Raw genomic sequence first — 16,105 nt, forward strand, 5'->3', positions numbered from 1 at the left:
CAGCGCACATCATTACAGAATACACTTAGCGAGTTGTGCGCCTAAATTCTAATCAGTGCCAATTAGTGCTCATTATAGCTTGTTAAGTGCTGTTATCAGTGCTCATTAGCTTATTAAGCCAATTCAGTTGTGCACATTGTATCTGCTGTGAAACTAGGCGTGCTATATAGAATCCGGGGGTTACTGCTAATTTCCAACTGAGTCACATAAAGTTGGGCAATTCAGCTGCATCTCTTAAGTTTAGGTTTCTCAATTTTTAGATGCCTAAATTTTGAATTTGCATGACTATTTTCAGCTTGATATTAAGGATCCTAAATTTGGATCTTAAGGCGCCTAGAGCTCTTTGATTATTGGGCTTCTAACCAAAAGGTGAATTTATGATCCTGAATTGAGACAGTCTTATAGAATTTCTCATTTCCTTTTCAGCTATAGAATGTGCTGTATTTAAATTCTTTTTCACGGAGAGGGTGTTTGATGCCTGGAATGCCCTCCCAGGGGAGGTGGTGGAGAAGAGAACTGTGGTGGAATTCAAGGTGGTGTGGGATGAATACAGGGGTTCTCCAATTAGAAAATGAATGATGTAAAAAAAAAAAACGAAGGTTTGCCTATGTGTTTGCCTGTCAAGTGGTGCTTAGATGGTAACTCTGGCTATATCAACTAAGGCTGGTGCTGGGCTGACTTGTACAGTCTGAGTACTGCATATAGTAATCTGGTTTAGGATGGGCTGTAGAGAGCTTCAACAGAAACTCCAGTAATTTGGAGCATTAGGACTGTGGAGGGCAGACTTTTTTACGGTTTTGTCCCACAAATGACAGGATGGATTCAAATAGGCTTTGATGTCAGCTCCTGTAGTTGGAACATTAGGATAGAGCCGGGCGGACTTCTATGGTCTTATGTTCCTGAAACAACAAAGAAAGACTATGATCAAGTATATAATATCGCGTTCATGGTTGATTCAGTCTAGAATTAAGAATGAATGAGAGTGTTGGGTGGGCAGACTGGATGGACGGTTCAGGTCTTTATCTGCTGTCACTTACTATGTTATTATGTAAATCTGTTAGTAGTAATGCTAATGTTGAATCCATAACAAATGATAGAAATAACTTTTGATGTACTCTTTAAAAAAAAAAAAAAAAATTCCCCAACATGACTGCTGTGCTAAACTACTTGGGCACACGCTACAATTTTTATAGGTAATTTTCAAGAAGACTTTACTCCAAATAAGTGGCCTTCATGCTATTAATGTTTCATTCATATTTATTTATGTAAGAAATTTCTATTCTGCCAATCCTAAAGTGAAAGGCAGTTTCCAAAAAACACAGGGGCTGTTCTATTAAAATGCATTTTTTAAAAATGGGCTTAGCACATTATAACATGGGATTTTCCCATGCGTTAAGTCCATTTTTAGTGCAGCCATAAAATAGGGCTTTTTAATTTTTGCAGATTTCATGCTAATTTTTCCATTAGCACACAAAACCTGCAAATAAAAAGAAAACAACAATAATAAATGCAGGAGCACTTACCACCTCCTATTTAGGATGTGCTCATGCTTTAAGTGTGCATTATCCAATTACTACTACTATTACATATTTATATAACGCTACTAGATGTACACAGTACTGTACACTAAGAACCAGATTTTGTAAATGGCATTTAAAATGTAGGTGCATTGGAATAGTGCGCATAGCGCTATTCTTTAAACCGCATCTACAGCAAGACATGGTTTATAGCATGGTGCATAGGCTGGAGGAACGTGCATACATTTAGACACAGCCATTTACCCCACTGAAAACCTGGTGTAAATACCTGTGCCTAAATGTACATGCATTCCCCCGAATTTTATAACAATGCATGTAAATTTGATTGATGCCCCCGACAGGCCTACACTCCTCCCATGGCCATGCCCCCTTTTCAGCTACGTGTGTTGGAATTTACACGCGCTTCATTTTAGAATACACCTAAAAAGTGCGCATAAATTTCAATTGCCAATTAATGGTGATAATTGGTTATCGGCCAATTAATTGGCTCATTACTCATTTGAGTAGCACATGCAAATTTTAAAGCACGCTACTCGCTGTGCCGTCCTAAATATGTAAGAGACAGTTTCTGTTCGATTGAGCTAGGGAATTACTTATGGTGGGACTGATTAAAACAGACATTGATACTGAACAAGTGAATAGGAGTTAGGCGTTAAAAGCAGCCTCAAAAAGGTGGACTTTTAGTCTAGATTTGAATATGGCCAGAGACAGAGCTTGACGTACTGACGCAGGAAGTCTATTCCAGGCATACAGTGTGTACAAATAAGAGAGATTTGCCCAATGAATGGCGTTCCCAGGGAGGAGTGTAGGGAGAGAAGAGTGGAGAGGTACTGAGGAGCTGCAGAGTGAATGCACGTGTAAGTCAATAAGAGGAGTTTGAACTGTATGTGGAAACGGATAGGGAGCCAATGAAGTGACATGAGGAGAGGGCTAATGTGATTGTAGCGACATTGGCAAAATATAAGTTGTGCAGCAGAAGTTTGAATGGATTGAAAGGGAGCGAGACGGTTTAATGGGAGACCTGTGAGAAACAAGTTGCAGAATCTAAGTGTGAGGTGATAAAGAGTGTGGATAAGGGTTTTAGTAATGTGCTTAGAAAGGGAGGGATGAACTTGGGGGGGGGGGGAGGGCAGGAGAAATGCTGGACATGGGAGGTCTCAGAAGGAGGGGGGCCTTGGAGCTGGGAGGGATGGACGGAGGGGAGCCTTGGAGCTGGCTGGGAGGGAAGGACGGAGGGGGGCCTTGGAGCTGGGGAGGGAGGGACAGAGGGCCTTGGAGTTAGCAGGGAAGGAGGGAGGGCAGGGGGGCCTTGCAGCTGGGAGGGGAGGGGGAGGGAGTGGGCCTTGGAGCTGGGAGGGAGTTAGACATCAAAATAGAACATACCAATACTTGCCCATTTTAATGGGCTTAACGGCTAGTCTTTAATAAAAGACCATCTCTTCGCACAGAGAGAGTGTAATTGACTGCACCTGTATTCAAGCTGTGATTTTTGCCATATATGCTTTTGTTTTATAAAGACACACAAATGCCTATGTATCTTTATAAAACAGTGCCTACGAAGTTATAAAATTGCCACGAATGCTCCACACAGGCTGCGGTCCAAAGAGCTTGCAGTCCAATGATGAAAAAGAGGGGAGACATGGGGCAATGCTGGGTCACAGAGGTGGTGCTTGTATAGAGACCAGTGGAGTGCCTGATGGCAATTTAAGACAGTTTTGCCTCACCTGTAACCTGTTGGTGCTCATGCTTAGTAAGGGTCCTGTTCACTAAGGTGCGCTAGTGTTTTTAGCACGTGCACAAAATTAGCATGCTCTGTGTAGGCGCCCATAGGAATATTGTGGGCGCCTACACAGCACGCGCTAAAAGCACTAACGTGCCTCTAGTGCAGCTTAGTCAACGGGGCCCTAAGTTTGTTACCAAAGTGAACTGAAAGAATTCAAATATTTCACTTAGTAATGTGGTTTGGGCAGCAGCTTGCTGCATTCTGTGTGTAGTGCCCATTTCGATTGCTTTGAGGGTCAGTGCCTGGGAATTCAAACCTTGCCTAACTTTTATCTTTGCCCTCCCATCTGTAATTGCTGGTGCTGTTTTTGTTGGTGGAGGAGGGAAGGGAAGAGGAAAGGCCTCACTGTGTATTTCTCCCCTACCTGTTGTTCTTTGAGACTGTTCCTATGAATTACAGCATGGGAAGGGTTCATAAAAGCACCTATCAAGGGAGATTCAGGAAGCCTGTTGTTTGGGCAGGCCAATTCGCCTGGAGATGAGATTGCAGCTGACTATTGCTCACCCTTTTAAGTTCTGTAAAGATTAACAACATTACAGTAGGGGGAGGGGAGTGAGATTCTTCTGTAGTACTTTGGTGTGACTTTGTTAGGGAGGAAGGAATTTGCTTTATATGGCCCCTCATATAGCAGGCTATACCTTAAATTGCTTTACAAGGACAGAGGCAGAAAATACCTAACATTTGTGAGTGGAAGTGTGTATTTTCTGCATGGGTGCAGCCCAGTGCAGTAGTAGAAGGGAGATAAACATTTTATAGAGTCTTTTTCAGGTTTACAGAATATGGAAGTGGCAGGCATCGGCCTTTCATTTTTTAGGCTTCCAAGATTTTACCCTGCCCTGGAGAAGAAATCGGAGATAAGGGAGATCCAAAGTGAGGGTTACTGGCAGATCAGTGAGCTAGCATGCCCTATGTCACCTTTTATCTCTGTTTAAGTGGAGTGGAAGAGTAGCAGCGGACTTTGATCCTGGAGAACTGGGTTCAATTCCCACTCCAGCTCCTTGTGACTCTGGGCAAGTCACTTAACTCTCCATTGCCCCAGGTACAAACAAGTACTTGTATATACTATGTAAACTGCTTTGAATATAGTTGCAAAAACCACAGAGAGGCAGTATATCAAGTCCCATTCCCATAGATATTGACTTCACCTTATGTACCCTAGAAGCCATTAATACATACTTTTATATGAATTATATTTGTTTTTATATATCTATTACTTTGTAAATCACATCGAGTTATATGATAAGAGTGATTCATAAATTAAATAAATGTTTTCTTTTTGTAAATTTGAGTTTCTGCTTTTTTAATCACTTTGCTTGAAGTATTACCTTATGTTTAAAACTATACAGTAAAGTGCCACAGATTACTATCAAAGGGACTTTTTTCTAAAGGGTATGAAGCCCTGACATGCACTTTAGTTTGTTGAAAACACGCTACTGCAAGACTCCTTAAAGCATTTTGCAGTATTTTTGCCTGTTAGAGCACACTAACTTATGCATTAGCTACTTTTTAAAAAAATATTTTGGGGAGGGGTGAGTCATAGGCAGAGCATGGGCGCGGAAGCATTAACCAGCTAGTGCGTTCTCAGCGCACGCTAACTGTCTAACGCTGAGTTAACATGGGAGCACTTAGTGCCTCTTAAATAGGAGACGCAAAGTGTTCCTATGTTAACTTTCTACAGATAACGCGTGAATATTAGCATACAGACTGAAAAAAAATATTATTCAAAAATACCCTATATTGTGTAACATTGAGCCTGGACTTATCGTGCAGGGAAGTCCCATGTTAAGATGCATTGAGCCCAAATTCTAACACCCTTTACTAACATGTTCCCAAAGTTAGCAGAACATGATACTGACTTGGGGGCTCTTTTACTAAGCTGCAGTAGAAAGTGGCCTGTAGTAGTGTGATTGCGTGAAATTGATGCGCGCTGGGCCATTTTTTACTGTGACTGGGGAAAAAGCCTTTTTTTCTGAGGGGCAGTAAATGGCCATGTGGTAACATGAAAAGTAGCGCATGGCTGTTTACTGCTTGGGCCCTTACCGCCACCCCTCACGTGCTACTCGCACAGTAATCATGCAGCATGCGCCAGTGTGGCTGCAGTGCTGATTACCGCCGGGAACGTCCCCCATGGTAGAAAATAAAAATTTCTTCTACTGCGGGAAACAGTGCACGCCAACTTCGGAATTACTGCTGGCTGCCCTTGCTACCCCGGTGGTAGTGCCAATTTGGCGCGCATTAGCCCGACCACTGATTAGGAAATGGGCCCCTTGGAGAATTACTTAAACTTTTCCTAAATGCAGTTCTATTCAGATTCTTGTGCAGGGTATGTTGTGAGTATAAAATTGCAATTTAGCACTAGCGATGTGACAGATTAGTGGGTTTGTTTTATCATTAGGGGGCTATTTTATAAACCTGTAGGTAAAAACTGTGTTCTGTCTGCAGAAACCAGTTCCTGTTAAATTGCCTGGGGTTACATTGTTGTAAGAGTATGTTCTATTGGTACAGGGGGTAATTTTACAAATGATTTGTTTTTGCACATAAAGGAGGTATGTAAAATTAGCTCAGGGTTACGTGTGCTTAGTTCTGCTGGTTCTGGTGTGTGTTCAGGGGTGGTGATTGAGCAGACCATGGGTGGCAGTGCAAGTTGCATGCATTATTAATAAAATACATGCATATATATGAATATTTAGACCTGTGCAGTTATAAATGTCTAGATGCAATTTCTGCTGCTTTACCCATAATATTTTAGTCGCACAGATGCTTGTATGTCTTTATAAGTGATCTGTTATAAAATTGCCTGCATCAGTGTTAACAGTTACATGCCTGTTGCTCTTGTAAATATTTAGAATAATGGAGTCAATAAACAACCAGGCAGGCAGTCTGCCAAATCCAAAGTGGAAGATAAAACAAAAAGGCAACCTTGTAATAACATATAGTCTTTATTGATGAATTAAAAGCCTCCCAGAGGTTCAACATAAAATGCCCAACATGGCCATGTTTCACCAGAATGACTGCCTACGTCAGGGGCAGTAGGTGACCAGATGATGTTAAACTTCAAAATCAGCTTGGCTGGTGCAGCTGTTAAAACGTAGCAAGCAATGCTCTGGGTTCAGTCTCTGGTAAAAATTTGGTGTATATGTGTACGTATTTGTGTACATGCCAAAATCTTCCTAAGCACTACATTGTAAATATGCAGCGAGCTTACATAGTCCCCCAAATTCTATAAAGCTGGTAACCCAAATATACACTTACCCTGGGATTCTATATAGTGCGCCTAGAGATCCATGCCAAAATCCAAGCGTATTCTATAACAGCGCACATAACTTAAAAGGCTTAACAAGCTAATCAGTTGATAACAGCTCTTAACAAGCAATAATGAGCACTAATTGGCAATAATTAGAACTTATGCGCACAACTTGCTAAGCGCATTTGTAATGCAGTGTGCCTAACTTCTAACACATGGAGGCAGAAAGGGGAGGGAAAATGGGCATTTTGTGGGCATTCTGAAATTTACGCATGTAGTTATAGAATATGGGCCAATGTGCCTAAATCTACACGCTGGGATTTATGCCACATTTTTGTTGGTGTAAATGGAGGTGCGTAGATTTAGGCGCTGATATATTAACTAAGCGTATTCTATATACTGTGCCTGATTCTAGGCACCGCTTATAGAATGCACTTAGTTGGCATTGATTTCTGCTCTGATTTTTTTTAGGCACCACATATAGAATCTCCCCCTTATAAAGGAATTCTATAAATAGTGCTCAGAAATGGGCACTGGAAAAGTTTGGCGCAAAGCACTATTGTATAAAGAGCAAGACTTAGGCCTGCTGAAACTTAAGTGTAAATCCTGGCGCCCAAGTTGTGTGTGGAGACCCATTATTCTATTACACTGTGTGCAACCTTTTGGAACACCCATGCCCCTTTTGAGTTGTGCGTTATGGGATTTAGGTGCCCAGCGTTACAGAATAACGCACAGCTACATGTGCGTGCAAATCTTAATGGGTGCCAATTAACATCAATAACTGGTTGTTAGCATCAAATTATTGATGGTTTGCAGCTCATTAGCCAATTAAGTTGCACATGTACCTTGATAGCACACCCAACTTTGGGTGCCATATATAGAATCTGGGGTTAGCACTTTAATTTGTGCATGTATAGAATAAGGTCACTTCTGCGTGTTAATTTAATAATGAGGAGATAATGCTTATGGTTATTACATTAGATATACCGCCTCTCATGTCAATACAGTGAAGTGGTGTAGAAACCGAAAAGAGAGAAAAAAAATAAAGAAACGAACTCCATTCAGTAAAGGATAGAGAAATTTGGTGTTAACAAGCAATAATCAGCAGTTATGCATGCAACTATCCTTAGTATTCTAGACCAGTGGTTCTCAGCCTTTCTTCTTTTGTGACACACCTGACAGATGCTCATGTATGTAACACACTGAACACTAAAATTCACAGCTGAACAAAGCACACCTAAATATTTCATTGTTTAACTGTAAGTTTAGTATGAATTTGCCTATTCCACATCAAACAGCTATATGCAACACATCAGTCCTAGATTTCTCACTTGTTATATATCAGAACAAACATTTATTCAAATTCTAGTGTCACCTCAGTAACAGCAACACAACATTTCTCCACTGCCAGATATTGTGAAGCAACACAAAAACCTGCAAATAAGCTACTCAGAATCTATGGACAGCAGACCTGCAACATTTTCAGTTGGGGCTGGAGGCAACACTTATTGGGGGAAGTGGAGAAGCAGAAATAGGGACCAGTTGCAGGGATTTCAAAAACCTGACTCTCAAGATTTCTGGTCTTCCTAGCTTGCAGGCACTGATGATTGTAAAGGAAACACCGACTTGCTGACTACACCAAATTGTTTTGTGTCACACCACTTTTCTAGACGTTGCAAGTACAAAATCTGTCAAGCTCAACTTCTAAGGAGTGCAGACATGGGGGGGGCAGATCATGGGCATGCCCAGGATGAGTGTGCATGGGTTATCAAATACTATCACCTGTATATCTGATATCAGTTAAGCGCACACACTTATGCTAGCCATTGAGCTGGTGTAAGTGCTTGCACCACATGTAAATGGACACGTACACTAGTGTTCTATAATTGCAGTGATATGTGTAATTGACATTGTAGATGTCATGTTTAGTGAGCTCTATTGGGGAATCTAACTATGGGTGCCCTTTCTTGAATTCACCCCAGTGTGCATATGCAAGGGGGGGGGGGATACACATAGGTGGGACTCGCCCATATAACTTAATAGAATACTGGAAATGTGAACAAAGGTAATGTGATCAGACTTGCAGATAACAAAAAATTATTAAAAGTTGTTAGATTGCATGTGGGCTCTGAGAATGTAGAAGGATGCTATGAGACTGGAAGCCTGGATGTCCAAAAATGGCAAATAAAATGGAAAGTGCAAAGTAATGCACACGGGGAAGAATAACCCAAATTATAGATACTTTATACTAGATTCTACAGAAGGAGTCAACATCCAGGAAAAAGATCTAGTTGTCATTGTAGACAGTATGTTGAAATCTGCTTGGTGTGCAGTGATGGCCAAACAAATCAAACCGTTCTTGTCACTACATCTTGAAAAAGATATAGTGGAATTACAAAAGGTACAAAGAGGGGCAACCAAAATGATTAAGGGGATGGAACTCCTTCCACTCCAGGAAAGATTAAGGAGGTTGGGGCTTTTCAGCTTGGAGAAGAGACACCTAAGGAGGGATATGATAGAGGTCTTTAAAATCCTGAGTGGAAAGATTAAATTGAAATTGATTGTTTACTTTTTCAAAAAGCAGAAAGACTTGGGGAGACTCTATGAAGTTACATAGTAATACTTTTAAAATGAATAGGAAAAATTTTTTTTTTTCACTTTACCCATACAGTAGTTAAGCTCCGGAACTTGTTGCCAGAGGATGTGGTAGAAGCCAGTAGTGTAGCTGGGTTTAAAAATGAATTGAGAAAACGTCTAAATTCTTATTAATATAGTCCTGAGGAAGCCACTGCTTAAAGTAGCATGGAATCTTGTCACTTTTTGGGATCCTGCTAGGTATTTGGCCACTGTTAGAAATGGATACTGGGCTAGATGGATCTTTGGTCTTACCCAGTATGGCAGTTCTTACATTCTTAACATTTAGGTGCCAATCTTTACCCCAGCTCTATGGTTAGTGTAAATACTTGCACCTAAATTCTAGATGCATATCTAACCTGTTAGGCTGTATCTCACAAATAGGCATCTATGTTCCTTTATAGAAGAAGCTCCTTATCAGATGCCCTGTTATAGAACTGCCCTGATAGCACATACATTACTGTGCAACAAACTTAGATGTTCTGGGTGTACAGCAGGAGCATTTATCTTATTAAAAAAATGAAAGCAGATAAAGACCATATTGCCTATCCAGTCTGCCCATCTATGCCATCTACTATCCTGTCCTCTCCCTTAGAGATCCTACATACTTGCCCCAAGCGTTCTTAAATTCAGATAGAGTTTTCAACACCACCTCCACTGGGAGGCCATTCTACAAACTCACCATCCTTTTCATGAAGAAGTATTTTCTCAGGTTACTTCTGAGTCTGTCCTCTTTCACCTTTGTCCTATGCCCCCTCATTCCATTTATCAAAAGCACATGCATCTGCACAAACCTAAGCAGGCTATTCATGCCTGCCTATTTTTTTTTTTTGGGGGGGGGGGGGGGTGGAGGGAGTAGGTATTTAATAATGGCCTTAGGTGCATATGTTGCTTTTACAAAGACAAACACAACGTGTGCTTTGCATCCAAGGGACCTTGTTATAAAATCACCCTTCAAGAACTAATGTTGTTGCTCTACTTAATCCACATATTACAGAGCTCATTGACATATAATTTTACTTCCATAAACATTAGTGCAGAGATGAAACAAAAATCACTAACTTGTACCTTTTTTTAACAACTGAGATTTTATTTGATTTCATTCCTGGAGAGAAATAATTTTTTTTTAAGATTCCGAAAGCTCCTAATTTACAATCTGCTCCTTCTTCCCAAACCTGTATAAGAGTGAATCTTTGTACTGCTTTGTGAATCCAAGACAGATATCATAGGGTGTACTGGTGAATGTGAATCTAACATAAGAGAACTGTAAAAGAAACTTCTGGAAAAGCAAAATATTGTTTTTAAAGCACATCAGTGAAGCAGGAGGAAAAGTGCTCTTCATTCATTCTATATGAAGTGAAAGGTCAAAAAAGGAGATCTAGAAGTAATCTCAGTTATACATGTTGATCAGCCCATTTCTGAGCACTATTTATAGAATTCCTTTATAAGGGGGAGATTCTATATATGGCGCCTAAAAAAATTATTTATTTTATTTGTTTATAATGTCATTTACACCCCACATTATCCAGAGAAGTCTTGGCGCGTGGGGCGATTTAATGTAGAGTGGGATTTCACTGTGTATTAAAATGTTGGGGGGGGGGGGGAGTAAGAAAAGTTTTGTATTTGTTAGTTGTGGTTGATGTACAGAAAAAACAACAGTATTGTTGAATGATATTGTGCTTTCTTAAGATAAAGAGGTTTAAATAAAAAAAATGTATTTGAATGAACAGGGCTGCTTGATATTAGATGGGGAAGTTTGTGTTTAGTATTTAGCAGAAAGGCAACCTCCTAGTTCAGTGTTTTTCAATGCAAGGCCCAGGGTACACTCTGCCTCTCTACCCATGTTCAGGACAGAAAGGGGGAAGTGGATAGTAGGAAGAGCCACATGCTTGAAGGACAAGGTATTTCTCAATAGACAAAGAAAATGAATTTGGAATTGCAAACCTCCTTGAGGATACTGCCAGTGAAAAGTTTTAAGACAGGCTGGAAGGAATGGATATCATTGACACACACTGGTCAGCAGTGTCACTGCCCCATATAGGAAGATTTCTGGCAGCTCTCCTTCAGATCATTTGTATCCAAAGTAGCTCTGAGTTAAAAATGAAAGAAGACCACTGTCCTAGATAGCAGATGTCGGAGAGGGGAGCATTACCTTCTAGGTTCTCAATATTACAGTACCACATTAAAGTTAAAGAAAATAAGTTATTTTTAAACCGGGTGCCTTGCATTCCATTAGAACACTTTTCTGCACCAAAACTTCAGTGCAGAAGTAGCGCCTAACGTTCGGCATCATATATAGAATTTCCCCGTTAGGGCCTCAGTAGGATGTGCTGTGCATCTGTGCTAATTATGATCAGAGTTAAAATGTGCTAATGAACCTTTCTGCACAGGAATCGCAGAGGGCATGCTGGGCATGTCCCCAGCAGTTGCTGTGCTACCTTTGCATGTACCTTGTGTTAAGTTTTGCTGTTTAGGTGCAGTAAGTGGAAATATAACGTGCTTTTGTGAAAAGGCCCCCAAATTATTTTTTTGTAGAATGGAAGAATATTTTGTCTTGTTTATAAAATAGCATTTTTTAAAAATGTTGGATAAGTGAGGCATTTGAACTGAAAAAGATGTTCTGGGTATGCTGGCCTGTGAGATTTGTTTGCCCTCAGTAGAGCTGTTGCAGTAATTTTGCACTAGGATAGTGTTCTAACTATATTCTCTATACCCTAGCCATGTCTGCATTTGAAGTTCAGCCAATGTCTGTGGAAATCCGGGAAGGAAGTGTGGCACGATTTGCCTGTAAAATAACTGCAAACCCTCCTGCTGTCATAACATGGGAGTTGAATCGGACAACCCTGCCATTGGCCATGGACAGGTGAGTGAAAGGCAGTATAGTTGATATCATTATTGTCTCTCTAAATACAGTGGTGGAAATAAGTATTTGATCCCTTGCTGATTTTGTAAGTTTGCCCACTGACAAAGACATGAGCAGCCCATAATTGAAGGGTAGGTTATTGGTAACAGTGAGAGATAGCACATCACAAATTAAATCCGGAAAATCACATTGTGGAAAGTATATGAATTTATTTGCATTCTGCAGAGGGAAATAAGTATTTGATCCCCCACCAACCAGTAAGAGATCTGGCCCCTACAGACCAGGTAGATGCTCCAAATCAACTCGTTACCTGCATGACAGACAGCTGTCGGCAATGGTCACCTGTATGAAAGACACCTGTCTACAGACTCAGTGAATCAGTCAGACTCTAACCTCTACAAAATGGCCAAGAGCAAGGAGCTGTCTAAGGATGTCAGGGACAAGATCATACACCTGCACAAGGCTGGAATGGGCTACAAAACCATCAGTAAGACGCTGGGCGAGAAGGAGACAACTGTTGGTGCCATAGTAAGAAAATGGAAGAAGTACAAAATGACTGTCAATCGACAAAGATCTGGGGCTCCACGCAAAATCTCACCTCGTGGGGTATCCTTGATCATGAGGAAGGTTAGAAATCAGCCTACAACTACAAGGGGGGAACTTGTCAATGATCTCAAGGCAGCTGGGACCACTGTCACCACGAAAACCATTGGTAACACATTACGACATAACGGATTGCAATCCTGCAGTGCCCGCAAGGTCCCCCTGCTCCGGAAGGCACATGTGACGGCCCGTCTGAAGTTTGCCAGTGAACACCTGGATGATGCCGAGAGTGATTGGGAGAAGGTGCTGTGGTCAGATGAGACAAAAATTGAGCTCTTTGGCATGAACTCAACTCGCCGTGTTTGGAGGAAGAGAAATGCTGCCTATGACCCAAAGAACACCGTCCCCACTGTCAAGCATGGAGGTGGAAATGTTATGTTTTGGGGGTGTTTCTCTGCTAAGGGCACAGGACTACTTCACCGCATCAATGGGAGAATGGATGGGGCCATGTACCGTACAATTCTGAGTGACAACCTCCTTCCCTCCGCCAGGGCCTTAAAAATGGGTCGTGGCTGGGTCTTCCAGCACGACAATGACCCAAAACATACAGCCAAGGCAACAAAGGAGTGGCTCAGGAAGAAGCACATTAGGGTCATGGAGTGGCCTAGCCAGTCACCAGACCTTAATCCCATTGAAAACTTATGGAGGGAGCTGAAGCTGCGAGTTGCCAAGCGACAGCCCAGAACTCTTAATGATTTAGAGATGATCTGCAAGAGGAGTGGACCAAAATTCCTCCTGACATGTGTGCAAACCTCATCATCAACTACAGAAGACGTCTGACCGCTGTGCTTGCCAACAAGGGTTTTGCCACCAAGTATTAGGTCTTGTTTGCCAGAGGGATTAAATACTTATTTCCCTCTGCAGAATGCAAATAAATTCATATACTTTCCACAATGTGATTTTCCGGATTTAATTTGTGATGTGCTATCTCTCACTGTTACCAATAACCTACCCTTCAATTATGGGCTGCTCATGTCTTTGTCAGTGGGCAAACTTACAAAATCAGCAAGGGATCAAATACTTATTTCCACCACTGTATGTTGGTCAGAGAGCTACCAGGGATGGACTAAAACAGTCTTGGTTCTATCCCCAGTGTGTGTTGAATGACTTGTCTGCTTTTGTTAGGAATGTTGGGTCCTATATTCATCCCGCATTTTGCTGACCGCCACCGGTATTATCCCCAGAAATTCAATGCCAGGCCTTGAAAAAGGATCTAGCATTGAATATCTGGATCTATGGAATTGGCAAAAACATAGCTGGTTAAGTCCTATCTTTATGGCGAACCACAAGAAGAAGGACTGACTTTTATGCAGTCCTATTTATGCAGTTACCTTGGCTGGTTAAGTGTTGAATATCTAAAAGATCAAATCGAGGGACACTTTATACAAAGCACTGAAGGGTAATGAGGATATACACCACAGCAAAATCCATTTATCAGCATATATTATTTTTAATTTAAATAAATATTGTAAGTGTGCTCAGAAAATTCAGCATATAATTAAACTCTGGCATTCATTGCCAGAGAATGTGGTAAAATCAGTTAGCAGGGTTTAAAAAAGGTTTGGATAACTTCCTAAAAAAAAAAAAGAAATCCATAAGCCATTATTAAGATGGACTTGGGGAAAATCCACTGCTTATTTAAGCAGCATAAAATGTATTGTGCTGTTTTGGGATCTTGCCAGGTACTAGTAACCTGGATTGGCCACTGTTGGAAACAGGATGCTGGGCTTGATGGACCTTCGGTTTGTCCTAGTATGGCAACACTAAGTCTTGAACTCCTCAATTTTCAATCATTGCACCCTGTGCTACCTATTACCATCATTTCAGAAACATGTTAATTCCCATATATATGCAAGCAATTTATAATAAATATAATTTGAAAGATTCATATACAGGCAATTTGGGGACGTATCTCTGAACAGGTAATGGGTTTCTGACACGGACCGCGTTTCACCACTACTTCTCCACTTCATGTTGTGATTTCAAAAGCAGGGCCAGTAATCTGTAATGCTTAGAGAATAAATTTAAGGTGGCAGTGACCAAAGATGGTCTTGGTGGGTTGGAACTGGCTGGCAGCTCTGGATAAGTCTGCAGTGAAGAGTAATAACTATACTGCTGCCAAACAAGGACAGCCTTAGCTCAGCATGAGTTACTTTAACAGAGGGGGATAAACCACCACCAACAACCTTCTGCAGAACTCAAATGGAACTCAGCTGACACAGTATTTGTGCTATTATGTGGCTATCCACAGTGAGCACTTTTAAATCACAATTCTTCACCCAGATCCATTATGTATTTCCTTTGAAAATTATGTTTTGTGTTTTGGCTATAATTTTAAACCCTACCTTTACCCACAGCCCGAGATACAAATTGGAAGAAACCTTTTGAAACTAGGATGGGACTTGAGTGAATGAGAATAGAGATAAAAATGACAATTGTTTTTCTCTGGAGTAGCAGTCATGTTGGGGAAAATGTTGGTAACTAGAGAACTTGGACTATAAACTAGCTAACCAACTCAGAGCTGGTATGAGCCTGAAGTCCTTCCTAGTAATGCATGCAATAGAAATGATAAATACGTCTACTGATGGTACCGTGTTTCCCCGAATATAAGACACTGCCTTATATTAATTTTTGCGCCCAAAAAGGCGCTAGGTCTTATTTTCAGGGGATGTCTTAATATTTCGGGGAAACACGGTTGGCCCGCCCACCTTCCCTCCGTCGCTCCTGCAACTACCGGTAACCCCCCACCCGAGGTCGCCCCCCCCCACCCGAGATGGCGCTCCCACCCGAAGTCGCCGGACCCCACCCCCCTCCGTCGCTCAGAAACTAACCTGAACTTAAGCCTCCTTTCACTTTCCTTCCAGTTCGCAGGAGCAGCAGGGCAGGGCAGGCCTCTCCTTCCTTCCGAGCCCCACCCTCGCCTGACGTTACGTTACGTCAGGCGAGGGCGGGACATGGAAGGAAGGAGTGGCCTGCCCTCCTACTGCTGCTGCTTGCTGCGAACTGGAAGGAAAGTGAAAGGAGGCTTAAGTGCAGGTTAGTTTTGGAGCGACAGAGGGGGTTGGGGTCCGGCGACTTCGGGTGGGGGCGCCATCTCGGGTGGGGGGGGACGACCTCGGGTGGGGGGTTAGTTTCAGAACGACGGAGGGGGGCCCGGCGATCTCAGGGGGGGAGGGGACCCTACTTACCGGGAAAAACAAAACTTTGCTAGGCCTTACTTTCGGGGGAGGCCTTATATTTTCTAAGGGCACCAAAAACCTCGGTAGGTCTTATTTTATGGGGATGCCCTATTTTCGGGGAAACACGGTAGTAGTACATACCACTACTACCAGAAATGAAATTGCAACTGAAGTCTGTTCAAGCACTATGTCCCCGATGAAGCCTGATTGTGAAATGGGTTCACAGCGGGAAATTTTAAAGATAAGTGCTATGATTTACTT

General features: G+C 41.8%; 1 protein-coding gene across 1 annotated transcript in view; it reads left to right on the forward strand.

The window, feature by feature from the left end:
- The window catches only part of PRTG (protogenin), a 247,392-nt gene that overhangs the window by 75,358 nt on the left and 155,929 nt on the right, over positions 1–16,105 (forward strand). The window contains exon 3 of the mRNA XM_030190411.1: positions 11,918–12,062. Within this exon, the coding sequence (XP_030046271.1) occupies positions 11,918–12,062 (145 nt within the window). The remainder of the gene's footprint in view (positions 1–11,917; positions 12,063–16,105) is intronic.

Source organism: Microcaecilia unicolor, chromosome 1 (assembly GCF_901765095.1).
Source record: "Microcaecilia unicolor chromosome 1, aMicUni1.1, whole genome shotgun sequence".
In the NCBI taxonomy this organism is placed as follows: Eukaryota; Metazoa; Chordata; class Amphibia; order Gymnophiona; family Siphonopidae; genus Microcaecilia; species Microcaecilia unicolor.